Source organism: Erithacus rubecula, assembly GCF_903797595.1.
Source record: "Erithacus rubecula genome assembly, chromosome: 19".
NCBI lineage: Eukaryota > Metazoa > Chordata > Aves > Passeriformes > Muscicapidae > Erithacus > Erithacus rubecula.
The window spans coordinates 5,837,126-5,850,729 of NC_136671.1; the positions used below are offsets into that span (position 1 = coordinate 5,837,126).

General features: G+C 40.9%; 1 protein-coding gene across 1 annotated transcript in view; it reads right to left on the bottom strand.

Annotated features, from left to right (window-relative positions):
* The window catches only part of PPIL2 (peptidylprolyl isomerase like 2), a 66,357-nt gene that overhangs the window by 4,235 nt on the left and 48,518 nt on the right, over positions 1 to 13,604 (bottom strand). Inside the window, exons 15-16 of the mRNA XM_079322465.1 lie at positions 11,277 to 11,394; positions 8,702 to 8,758 (exon numbers count right to left, since the gene is read on the bottom strand). Coding sequence (XP_079178591.1) covers positions 8,702 to 8,758; positions 11,277 to 11,394 — 175 coding nt within the window. The remainder of the gene's footprint in view (positions 1 to 8,701; positions 8,759 to 11,276; positions 11,395 to 13,604) is intronic.

Genomic DNA, 13,604 nt, shown 5'->3' on the forward strand with positions numbered 1-13,604 from the left:
GCAGAGCTGTTTGCAGTAACACCACTGACACTGAAAGCACAGGATTCCTCCAGAACAACACCATGAGCTCATGAGGGCTCTGGGAAGGCAGAAGAGCATCAAGTCACAGCTACAGGGTAAGGCCAGGACACTTCTCAAAGCAGTTTTCACCTAGGAGGGCCTTAGATCTCTGGCATCTCACTTTTCAAGTCAACATATCTAAACACTTGCTTGAAAATGTTTAAGGCTGAAGGCTTTCTGGACTGTTGCATGTTTATCTTCAAAAAAAAGTATGGAACGGTGGGAATGTTCTAGAAAAACATATTTAGAAAGGATAAATGGGGAAACCCAGATAATTATAATCCTGTCATCCTGTCATTTATCCCAGCAAAATAATGGAATAGCGGAGACAGGACATGATTAAGAAAGAAAGGAAATAAGTAACAGCAATCAACAAGGTTTTGTGGAAAACAGTGTCTGTCAAACAACCTTCTATCTTTGAGACAACAGATGTGGTTAACAGGGATAACAGTGTCCATGGAACAGACTTCTGGAAGGCGGCTGATATTTTGATTGAGGAACCAGAATAATATAAAGTGAATACAGTACACATTAAATAAAAAACTGGCTGACAGGTGTCAAAATCTAATTTTAAACAGGAACCACGGAGTCAGTATGTTTTCAGAGGGGTCCTGCTGGGATCAGCTTTTGGTTCCAGGGTATTTAACACTTTTATCCACCTCATCATCCACAATTAAATTTGAAAACAGCTATTCTTAGAAGAGCAGTAAATAAAGAGAGAGACAGGCTGTTGATGCCAAGTGATCCAGATCCATTAGCAAAGCAGGCTGTCGCTGGACAACATCTGTTTTAATAGAGCCAAGCCACATGGCCAGGAACCAAAAATACAGCCCATATTAACAGCTGTGGGACAATGAGAAGCAACCGTAATTCTCAAAAACACTGCTCCAGGAGCCAGGGCAGTTTGGGGCCAGGAGATCAGCAGCAGGGGCAGGAATTGGCCACTGAGGAGTCCAGGGCTGCCCATGGGACAGGGCAAGCCAAGAGCCAGCAATGCCCCAGATTCTCCTGGGGAGCAACTGGTTTGAAGCCAGACTGTTACTGGGACTGCAGCACCAGCATGGGTAGGCTGGCAAGGAATGGGCAGATGAAATGGGGGAATATCAAATAAAATGAAGCTGGTGGGGGGGAAAAGGATACCAAACTGGTGGAATATGTGGAACATTTTATCACTTAACTCTGCTTTCATATCAAAGAAATAAGCAATGCCTGGACCAAAACATACATGATATTCACAGCCACCTTTATACACTTTTTACTTTCATACCAGGGTATTTCCCCCTCAAAGGCATCTGTCCAGTCCCAGCATGGCAGAGCCTGCCCAGCCAGCACCAGGAGAGGCCTCTTACTCTCACTATGGTCTCAGCTGATCCAATGGAGAAATGCACCTCCTATAGCCCTCCCCAGTGCCCTCAGTGCCACCCCGTGGGCTGGGACAGGCTGTAACCACAACCAAAAGGACAGACCCCACCACAGAGGATGAACCAAGACAGACAGGGTGTTCTCACACCTGCCCCAGCACAGCTGTGCTTTCTCATGTTTCAGTGCTGCTCCAAAATTTATTCCCCAATGGCCTGCTGATATTCTGTAATCAGGCTGTGACTTTTAGGTGCAATTAAAACCCATGGATGCAGGCTAGAACAGCCTCAGTAATTTGTGACTGGAAGGAGCAGACTGGGGGAGGCTGCAAAGGGCGTGAGGACCCTGTATGAACTTTGGAAAGTTCATAACAAAAACTCGATTTTAAAATCTCTCTCCAGGCCAATATCAGATTCAGTTATAATACTGGTGATTAACACCCAGCCTGAGATATATTCACTGTATTTTAACTGCCCCAAAGGAAACTTGTGATTTAATATTGGAGAATTTTCTAGCCAACAGCTCACTCATTATCTGCTTGTATGTTTTCATTTAATTAGGTTTCTGATAATTTGAAATGGCCAGATCAGCTGTGCACTGGCAATCTCAGCTGAGTAATCCCTTAGCCCGTAGCTAGACCTCCCACAATATTAGCCCTAATGCATTTTACTGATGCTACCAGATCTTCAGTTGCTCTGCTAATTAAACTTTATTGGTAATATTTTGTCACTTGTACATTTTGAAAGGCTGTGATAGACATGGCATTCACAGGTCATCAGTAAATGACCTAAATAGTCAATTTTGACATGATTGTAAAGGGCTAAGGGGGAAGAAGATGAAGATGTTATGCCTGCAGAGCATGTAATTTTCTTTTCTTCTTCACTTCTTGTCTCTCAAATGGAAAATTGCTTCCTTTTCTCTCCCTTGCATTCTCCAACATTTTGCACAGAGTATCTCTGTGTATTACACTGTCAGCACAGTCAGCTCTCAATATATGTTTTTGTCTTTATAATTTGTCTGCTTTTGTCTGCTGCAATACTGATCAAAAAACAACAACAACAACAACAAATTTGAATATAAATCACCAGCTGAGAGGACAGAGCAGTGACCAGAGGGACAGGAAATAATATATGAGTGCCTTTTGTTCAGGGAGCACTTGGGAGCTTTGTCAGGGTCAGGCCAGGCTGAGGCTGGTATCTCACCATTAAAAATTAACACCCAAAAAGGACAAGATCTGATTGCAAACATCACCCATCCAGTAAAAACTAAACTACACACTAACCTGGCAGTCAGAGCTGGAAGCAAAAGAAATTGAATATTCCAAACTGTAAAGGCTTTTGCAAGCTTTCCTCTGATCTAAGAGGCTCCTGAAACATTACATGTTGTTATTGTCAAATCTCATGACGTTACATCACAGCATTAAAATCTGTTTGATGAGATATATTGTGTCAAAGCCCATGCACTGGCTTCGCTCACAACTGAATGAGGAAACCAAAACACCAGAGAAGTTTTTGGGATTCAACACAGATTTTGAGCCAAGAAAACAGCCTATGCAAGTTACCAGTAGAAATGACCATCAGATCAGTACATAAAAACATTCTAAAAAATCCCTAAAGAGTGAGCCACTACTTAATATTATTCTAATATTCAAGGAAATCTGTATATAATTTTCAGTAAAAGAAAATGCAGATTCCAGAAATTCAGACTCACATCCCTTTTATACTGTTTACATGTGCTAAATGTGTGACACAGACAGTGCCAGTTCACATTGTGTTGTCTGGTCTCATGTAATGTCACTTGTGCCAAGTTGGGAGCCAGCAGGGAAGGGAAGGGAGAAGGGCATAAACAAGTTTAACCTTTTCCACTGCTTCTGGCTCTATTCCTTTTATAAGGTGCTTTGTCCTAAACTGACTAAGGTTTACAAAGGTGTTCAGATGACACCCTACAGTGAAAAGGGTGACACTTTTAAAGCATCATTCACATCAGAACAAGCAGTGAAGCTGAGAGTTTGCTGTGTGCTTCTAGTAGATGAGGAACAGAAAAATTATGATCTCAACTATATATTTAGCTCAACAACCCTGAGACAGCTTGTATTTTTAGATGAGCTTGATAAATGTTGCATTACATTTAAGCATGAATGACAAGGCAGGTACATTTAGGATTTTTTTTTTTCTGTTAGCACAGGAATGAAAACAAAAAAGTGCCCTTACTCATGCAGTTCTGTTTTCTTCAAAGCTGGCTAAGTTAGCACTGGAAATCTTTGCATTTCACATTTAGATGTGCTATTAAAATCTTACTTCCTGTTAAGGGTCCTTTATGTAAACTAGTAACCTTGCTTCATAACCACTGCCAATGCCTTTGCATGATGCAGAAGTGAAACACTGGAGCAGGATCTGTCCATTTGCAATATGCTGATGAAGGTCTCACTGTACATTATTACTGCTGCCCCAAAGAAAACTGCATCTCCCCTGCAGACTCAGAGACATTCACACATGAACCTATTTCTCATACTTTTGTTTGGAAGAATTATAGGAATTCAGCCTTCTGCAATGCTGGGGATGGCAGTGGGACAACATGATAGAGTTTCCTGGTCAGAAGATGATACAAGAACAGTTTGGGCTTTTTTTTTTTTTTTAAAAAAAAGCTTTAAACCACAAACAGAAACCAGAAAGAAAACTGCTCTTTCGTAAACACATTCTGCCCCAAAGGTTATTTTTAATAAAAGGAGAACATACATTTATATACAGAGAGAGAGAGAGAACAACACACATGTGCACAAACACGTACATTCAGGACAAAATGTTTTCTATGCATACACCCAACGTGCAATGGAGTGAGCAATTCAAATGTGCAACAAGGATGCAGCCAAAACACCTCCACCTCTCTGCTAGATAAGGGCTTAATCTAGCAGGCAAGACATGGTAATAAAGGGTGCTGAAAAAATAAAACAACTTGGAAAAAAGCTTATTGAAACTAGACTCAACAGATAAACCTGGCATGAAAGGACTGCCCTGCCTTGGCACAGGTCCCTCTTCATAGATCATAGAACAGTTTTGGAAATGACAGCAGTGCTCATGCAGCTGCAGCAGCCCAGTGCTCGTGTGCACTGGTTCCACAGGGAGGCCTGCCTTGTTTCCCCACCTTGCTCTTTGCTCCCAGCCTGGTGTCTGGGGAGCAGGCTGCAGTGCAAAATTAGGTCAGTCTCCCTACACAGAATCAGCTCTTCTGCTGTCACACAATTTCTCTGATCTTCAGATATACTAAAGCAGAAGTCACAAGAACATGAATTTCCCAGAAACAACTGGGATTCACTGATTCAAATCATACAGGGAATGCTGCAAGTCGAAACAGACACTGTGTTATGCAACCTGTAACCTGTAACTGAGTAATTCCTGGTAGTTGCTTTATGTAGCTAATTACTTCAGAGGACAAGAGTTATTTTCATTGCCCCAATCTACAGAATTGCAGTAGAAAGCATTAACAGGTTAAGGAACACTTAATAATACAGAGTGATACTGATCCAAGAAAAGAACTGTCTTCCATAAAAGCATCTGGCAAGGGGAGAAGGGAAGAAAAGAGAAGTATAAGCTGAATGCATGTCAGCTACTACTGACTGATGCCTCCAGTCTGACCAAGCCTGAGGTTTCCCAAACCATCTTGTCTCAGTTGCCACTTTCTTTTCTCAGCTCTTGACAAACACAAGTGATGCTCTAATAAACACACAGAACTGCAGAACAGATCATTTCCAGCTTTCCCACTCTGACCACAACACTTTTTTTCTGCTCCCTTTATTGCTCTTCGTTTTATCACATCACATCTCTGCACCATGCCCTCATTTTCAAGCCCACCATGCTCTCCTTGTCCTAAATCTCACCCAAAATTCTGAAAGCATTTTTCTCCTTCTGTTGATCACGTTCCATTACTATTTTACTATTTGAAATATGCACTTTTTAATGTGTGCCTTTAGCTTTGGAACAGGCTCCCAAAGTCTTCATGAAGCCATTTCATTTTTTCCTGAGTTTTTCTTTTTCCAAAGGTGGTGTAAGGTAAGTTGAAATGGGTCACTGTCACAACTTCCCTGTATCTATATTCAATCTCTTTTCTACTTACACAGATCTCAGGGACAGAGATTATGTTTCTATTTCTGCCTAAATAGGTCTCTGACCAACAGGAGCTGTGAACCATTGCAACAGGAAACATAACAACTTGGATGGGATATGCTTGCACCTAAATTTCATAAAGCACACCAAACAGGAACTGTAGTGTTCCTGTAGTTCCTGAAGGTCACAGCACAGCCAGGGCCCTGCTTGCAGCATAGAGAGATCCCAGGCACAGAGCTGGGACAGCAGCAGGCAGGACCCTCCCCAGGCAGCAGCCCCCTGCAAATGCTTCTCACTCCCTCTGTGCAAAGCAAAGGCATGTCAGTTGGTTTACATTATCTCAGTTTCTAAATTAAACCTCTTACCAGCAAGCTAAAAGCCCACAAAAGCCACCAGTTGGTTTTCATGTTAATTACATCATTCTCTAAGTCAGAAGAAATAGTAATTACAAGAAATGGTAATTACCAATTTAATCTAGGCAGCTCTGTTGGAGCAAGAAATCCATGCAGCCTGCACAACACCTCCAAGGGAAGGCATTCTTCTCTCATTCTCTGTTTTTGCTCCCCAGCCATGCCACATTATCTCCTTTCTTTTCAGTATTTGCATCCTCATCACTGCCATGGTGAGCAGCACAATCATGATGAGCCCTTCCCTGTCCTCCTGCCACCTCTTTCTCTTGGGACATGAACATTCCAGTGCACCAAGGCAGATACATGTCACCTCTTCCCTGTCCTACTGCCCAGGGGTGGGCATTAATAGATTCTCCTACATAAAAAAAACTGTGTTTCATACCAGTGGGGACATGAATAAGGTGCATTTCCAGAAAAGGAACCTTTCAATGTTGCATCTCACCAATGTTTGGACCCACAGGACCAAAGAACTAAGGAAAGGAATAGGGAATGGTTGCCCTTTCACACTTTTTTTTCTCCTAAGTAAGGAAAGCCTGCTGAAAAGTTCTATACAAATTATATACAGATCAAACTGTGCTCTTCAAGATACCTGTGTGGCACTAACATGAACCAGAGTCACACAGGAGCAGCTAAGAGTACAGTTCAGATCAGAGTATTTAGGTTTTTATATTAACTGAAATAAGTAATCTTCAAATCCATATGAAAGTCTCAACAGATGAGTAAGCATCCAGTTAACAATATAATTAAACATTGATGGAAATAAAGAATCCTGATATAATGGGCTCATTCTGCTCTTAAATCTAGATGTTATTCCTAGATATGCTTCCCAGATATTATTGTGCTATAATCAGCTCAGATATAGTCACCAAATCCTGGAATCACCCAGGATCTAAAAGAACAAACTGAAGTTGGAGTTCTGCTAGAGGTAGAACATCTGGCATCTTCTGGCTTTTATGACTTTTAAAAACAATGCAGGTAAAACCAGCTGATGGATATAGATAAATAGATATATAGATACAGATCTTAAGAGCTACATACATCAACCTTTTATTATTAAATTTGTAGGCAAAATAAATTATTCAATAATTCAATTTGTAGATTAATACAGACTGACTGCAAAAATCTCTGCTATATATGCTTAACCATATTTACCTGGACTAAGTAATTCCTCTCTAAAGGGCAACATACAGTGTGAAACACCATCTGAGCAATTTTGCTCACAAGGTACTAGAAATATTCAGCACAGTGCAAAGGTTTTGGGGAGCACCCTCCCTGCACCACAGAAAGCTCAGCTTCTCTCCAAATTCTTTCCTGGTGAATTCTGGTAAAACTGGAGCATACTGGGGAAACCCAGCAAACACAGGATGGGCTGGAGGGCTACACAGGATGCTCACTGAGGCCAGGCTGCACCCAGAACTGAAGACCAGGCACATTTTCAGCTGAGCTGTCCTAATACAGACATTATTTGATGAGGTGGCAAGCTTTGGTTAACAGCATTACTGCAGGGGATTTGAAGGGGTTTTTGCAAGGTGGACTCAAATTGAAGCTTAAGTGAAATAGTCCTAAGATCCGGATAAGGTAACTCCTCCAAGAATTACTGACTCTCAGCTTTAAGTATTAGAATTTACTTTATTTATCTGCTTTAATGAAAGGACAAGGGAACTTAGAATTTTTCTACAACAAACCTGAGAAAAAAAAAAAAAGAAATATATTGCCAAGAGTGCAATTACTGAAAAATCAGTACTGGAACTAGTAGCACTAAACTTAAGCGCCATTAAAATGAAGCAGTTTCTTCCTCAAAAACTTTTAGGCAGGGAAGATGGATTAAATATATCAATTTCACTGTATAGCACAATTGCATGCCATTCAATCAAAGTAAACAGCACATGGTTCTATTTTCCACTGCTGACGTCCAAATGAATAAAACCATGAAAAGAATAAAGCCCCAAATCTACAGGTAAAAAAGATTGTAAGATTCTCGGGAGCTCCCAAATGCAGCAGGCTAGCAACATTCCCACTCCTGCCATGCATGAGGGATGTCTGAGAACAGCTCTGCTTGACTTGATAAATACCAAGTACCTGCAACAGAGGAAGCAAAGAGCAAACCATAACAGAGACTTTGTATCTTCTTCAGTAAATACCTTCATCTCTCTCATGTTAAGACTTCACTGGAAAAGACTTTCAGAAGAGACCTCTTTATAAGGAATGAAGTTCTCTCACTGTCTGGGCATTGGCAGTATCTTTATGTATGTGTGCATAAGTATACAGACTTAATACCAATGATTAACTCTCAGGAATAAAAGAAGAACAAAATAAAAAAGAATAAGAAGGGCCAAAAGAAAAGACCTCATCTATGCAGAAGCTCTATGCCGTGATGAAGAGCAGTCCTGTCATGACTAATTTTTCAGCTGATGGCTCATAAGAGGATGAAAGCAGTATTGAAAAGCTAATCTCTTGTGTCCCAGCAATTAACATGCACAAATATTAACATGGTTCATTACATGATGATGATTAGTCTGCTCATGACTCCTGGAGGGCCACCCACAGAAGGGAAATGAAGCAACTTACAGTGATAGGAGGGAAAAAAAAGGCAGGGTCTGCTGACTGGCATTGGTGCAATGTTGCCCACCTATTCATGACCAGGAGAACTGGATTGTGAGCTGGGATTTTGCTCCAGTTAAATTACAAGAGTCACTAGATTCTTCTCTTTAGGCTTTAGACACAGAAGGGAGAAAGTCTGCTATGCTGATGCCCAAAATATCCTTCACTTACCTTCCAAAAACTGTGTGCTTCTTGTCCAGATATGCACAAGAGCGGAATGTGATGAAGCTAGAAAGAATAAAGATATAATAGTTACCACATTGTCCCACTGACCCTCAACAACAGCAGCAATGCTTAAAAACACAAAGTGTCTGCAAAAGCTTTTGGAGAGAGGCCAAGTCCCTCTCCCTCTCTGGCTCCTCTCTGGATGGCCTGCGGACCAAACATCTTTTACCTCCTCAGTTTTGTGGGCTCCATCCTGGATTTCTGGAGTCTTGGCTTCTCACTTTTCATCACACTAACATTTTTAAACAGTACTCAAAGAGTGAGGCCTTGAAGCGTGTCCAAAATTAATCTGAGCATCTGCCTCCTTGGCCATGCAGGGTAGGCAGACGTGAGTCTTGCTTGGGAAGAACATATTTTGTGCACAATGGGCAGCTTGTATCCACAATAAATTTACATGACACAACAGTCTCTCCCAGTGTAAACTTCTATTTTCTGGGTATTTATGTTTTGCCTTTATTTTCCCTTAAACTGCCCTTTTGGTGATCCATTTCTCCAGACAGAGCACACTCACACTCCAGATACAAATGTCCTGGAAGAGTACTTTGAAGTGTCAAAAGTAATTAACTGGACTTTGAATTTTTGGGGCTGTACTTTTAAACTTAAACATGGGAATTAAAAAGCTAATCCAAAGCAACCTTTACTGGTAAAACTTTTCTCTAAAGTGTGATGCTTCTTTGTAAGTCTTGAACTAGAAATGTATGAGACAAAGGTTTCCACACTGTGGTCTGCAGACCACGATGGCCTGTCTTGGCTGGACATGCAGTGCTGGCTCTCCTCCCTGTCTCCATCTGCTACACTGCATAGGAGACAGCTAAAAATATATAAGCATTCCAAAGGCACTTTTCCATATAAGCAACTGCCTCAGGAAGTTATATGATTGAAAATAGGAGCAGCTATTAAGATGTGCCAGACAGTCTACTAAGATGTAGCTTGCCCTAGGAAAGCATTGGGATGCTGTGCAGAATGCAAACTCCTACAGGGGATACCACTTTATTCCTGGATATCCAATACTTAAAATCATCATATGGTCAGTTATGTAGCATTGTAATAAAAAAACCCTGAGAAGTAGCAAATATACAAGGAAAGTTTCTCATCTGTCACTGCAGTCAAAATGAAATTAAAGACAACAGAATTAACGTAACTCAAGATGGAGTTGTGTTAATAACTTCTCATAACTCAGGAAAGTCCTGAGCATTATTCAAGCATCACCTTGCAGGAGGGACCAAGCTCCCTCTGCCCTGTAGTGCCTGTCACCTATGGGGAGAGCTACTCACAGAATTCTTAAGGCTAGAGGAGATGTGTCTAAGTGCTGGCTAGGAAACTTTACAAATATGGGCAGCTGGACTCTCTTAAGGACTTACATATAAAGGAATTTTGTATTTCATTTGCATATTTTAGGAGAATATACAATCATGTTCACAGCAGCAGATGATGTGACTCAAAATGGCACATCACTTACAGTCTCTGTAACTTCTGTTATTAGAATCCCCTTAAAAAAAAACAAAAAAAGAGCAGAGAAGCCTCTACTCTCCCCTAATTTAGCACGTGAGAGCTGGCAGTAACATTCAAATCCAAAATAAGTTGTACAGCAACTCGATCCAGCAAACTGCCCCACACGTGCTTAGGCTTAAGAATGTGAGTAAGCCTAAGAATGTGAGGCCCTGAGACAAGCCCTTGTGTTTAATTAAAGCAAACCACACTGCTGAAGAGTTTACAAACCATCATAACACTCAACATCACGAACACCAAGACCCCCTGCCTCCCTCCTCAGTGCCAAGACACAGTACTATACTCACAACACACTCTTACTCTTTCCTGGGGTTCCCAATAAAAGAGCAATTTTTTATATTGCAGTACTTACAGAGCAACCAATAAGTAGTTGGCTCAAAGTGCCACAGAACATTTTTAAAGGACTGCAGGCAAACACCCAGATTAATGTTACACATGAACAAGGCCATTTCAACTTCAGTATCTTTAAGTTTTCCCTCATTTTAGTCCTCAATATGCTTTTGTACATTGGAAACCAAGATAATCTCAGATTGTACACTCTGCCACGTCTACACATTTCAACAGAGCAGAACTGCTCTTGTGTATTTAAAATCAGGTGATTAAAAAGAAGTAATATTCCCACAGAGTTTATGTTTCATTGAATTCCTTCAAAAAGTTCAATGTGGAGCTAAATTTAAACAGAGTGAAGAGGTTTGATGTATGATGATAATTATAGGGGTAACACTGGGGAGGGTCACTGTCAAAAACAAACAAAAACTTCAAATCTTTACAACAAAAAAGACAAATTATTGCTGACATAATAAACCCACAGGTCTTCTTGCCATGCTTCACTTTGCTCTTAGATTGGCTAAGAGCAGTTTAGCCCTGATTCCAATATGCACCACTCAACAGAATATTCACCTTGACTGAACTTTAAGGAGTAGCTCATAAAATGTCATTTTTCATCTTAACAGAGTGAGACATGATGTCCAGAGGAAAACAATAAAGCACAAGAAAGCAAATGACTACTTACAACTGTGATTTGTTGGTGTTGGGTCCTGAATTTGCCATGCTAAGAATACCACGTCCCGTGTGGGACAAATTTGGCTTGAACTCATCTTTGAAAGGTTTTCCCCAGTAAGATTCTCCTCCTTAAAATAATAAAAATTAAAAAAAAAAAGATAGAAGAATAGTGTTTATTTTCATTAGTTTCCCATTGTGTTTTGCAACAGGCACTGACATTAAATTCAAGGTTTCCAGCACCTGCAGTCACTATGTGTTAATACACTGCCACCTCACTCCTATCACTAGACCAGTATTTGAGCATGACCTTGAAATCTGGTGTTTGCAACTGGCAACACACTTCTGTGCCCCCACACTATCAGCTGCAACAGACCACACTTTATCAACAGCTTTAGGTATCCTGTGCTGAAGAACAGTCAAGGATTTAATTTTTTCCTCCTGGTCCATCATAATTTTTCTCTTTTGAGACACTAAATCTTTAAAATTGGCTTCATGACAAAACACTGAGCAAGGAGTTACCAGTTTAATTGCACTCTGGATATAGCACTGCTTCTGGAAATAAAGTATCAGGGAGATGAAACACATTCATAGAATCAACTAAGAATAGGAGCTATAAGCTCAAATGCTTAATCCCAGACTAAACAATGAAGAATGACGACATATAGTGCTCCTATGGTGCTCCAAATTAAAAGGCAAAAATTAGATATTTGGACTAGATACCTGAATGATGTGAACACTTAAATGCAGTGAAAGTAAAAGAATGATAAAATTGCACAAACTCCAGCCCCAGTCCTCCAGAACTGATTTCTTTTCTGTGACTGTGGACAGAGAGAGGGTCCGTGAGAGCTCTCCTCCTGGCTGTCATTTTTACATTATTTATGACAGATCTGACATTTTCATTTGCACTTTCCTCCAGGATCATTCTTAATAAGAAAAATGAAGTCTGAGATGAGTCATAGTTTTACAGTCAAAACCATAATCTTATTTGACAAACCATGAAAAATATTTCACCTTAGGACAGTACTAAAAATAAAACAAACAAAACTATCCAAACAGAAGAAAGACTTGTCCATCTGCAGAACTGGCTCCAGAGCCCTCCAGAGTAAGTGTATCACTGGAGAAGCAGCAGGTCAGGGAGGGGTCTGTGGTGCTCCACAGCCATGTGTACACATAGCACAGAAAGCAATTTGATGATATAGCTGCACACTGAAGCAGCAAATAAAACCAAGGAATGAATCAGGCTCCTACTGAAAACCTTACCCAAAAAATCAGAAGAGTTCATTAAATGAGGAGAGTTTCAGATGATACCATGAGAACAAAGCATCACATATGGACAGCTGCAAGTGGAACGAAGTGAGAAATTCTGGAAGAAGCTGACCCACTTAAAAACCCAATTAATCATGTTCAAAAGACCTATTAATAGAGTTGAGTGTTGCCTGCTCAGCAGTTTGACAAGAGGTGGCAGAAGGGGACAAACCCTGTGGGGATTTCTGTAATCAGGAGTTCAGCAGTGGTTACTTCAGCAATCTCTGGCTATTAAATATTTTAAGGTCAGCTAAATTACATCAGCTTGATCCCATATGCCAATCTTTTTTAGTAGTGGGTGACTGGCTATGGTAAATTGCAGGCAGCTCTAGAGGAGTTTGTGCTGTCTGAAGTTTTCAGAGGTTACAGAACATGAGTACAGTCTGTTGAGATGGGACACAGCAGCAAGTGGCCAAACCCATGAGCCTGCTACAGCCTTCATGTGCTTCCAGCTGATGCTGAATTACAGTCAAGCTGCTGAAGAGAGTGGAATCAAGCCTGAAGCCTTCACTGGTCAGAAAAATAATCCAAAAGGAAAGAGGAAAATTGTGAATGACAGAGAGACTCTCTCTTTCTGGCACAACAAACAACCAGACCCAAGAGCTTGCAGACAGGAGCAATGAGCCATGATCTTTAGGTTTTGGAATATTTATTTTTGTATGATTTCATTTCGGATCACGCACTGCAGGTCAGAATTAATCTCATGTGTATGAAAGCTAAGTTTGGTTCATTCCAGTTTTCTGGAAATAAGCACTAATATTTTAGCAGATAGTTACAGCTCCTGCCCTGTCTGCCATACAGCTGTTTCCAAGGCTAATTCTGTCTGCCTGGGAGCTGCAGCAGAACAGGGAATGGCCTGTGCAGCATTTGCCTAAAAGGCCAGATGTCCTGTGAAGGACATAGCTGAAGTGTCTGTGGAGACCTGGCAGCACAGACTGGCAAAGGGCAGTGGAGACACTGCAAAAGCACTCAGCAGAGCTTGGGGCTTTTGTTGTTTTGTTTTCTGAGAAGTAATTTAAAGGGAATACTTTTC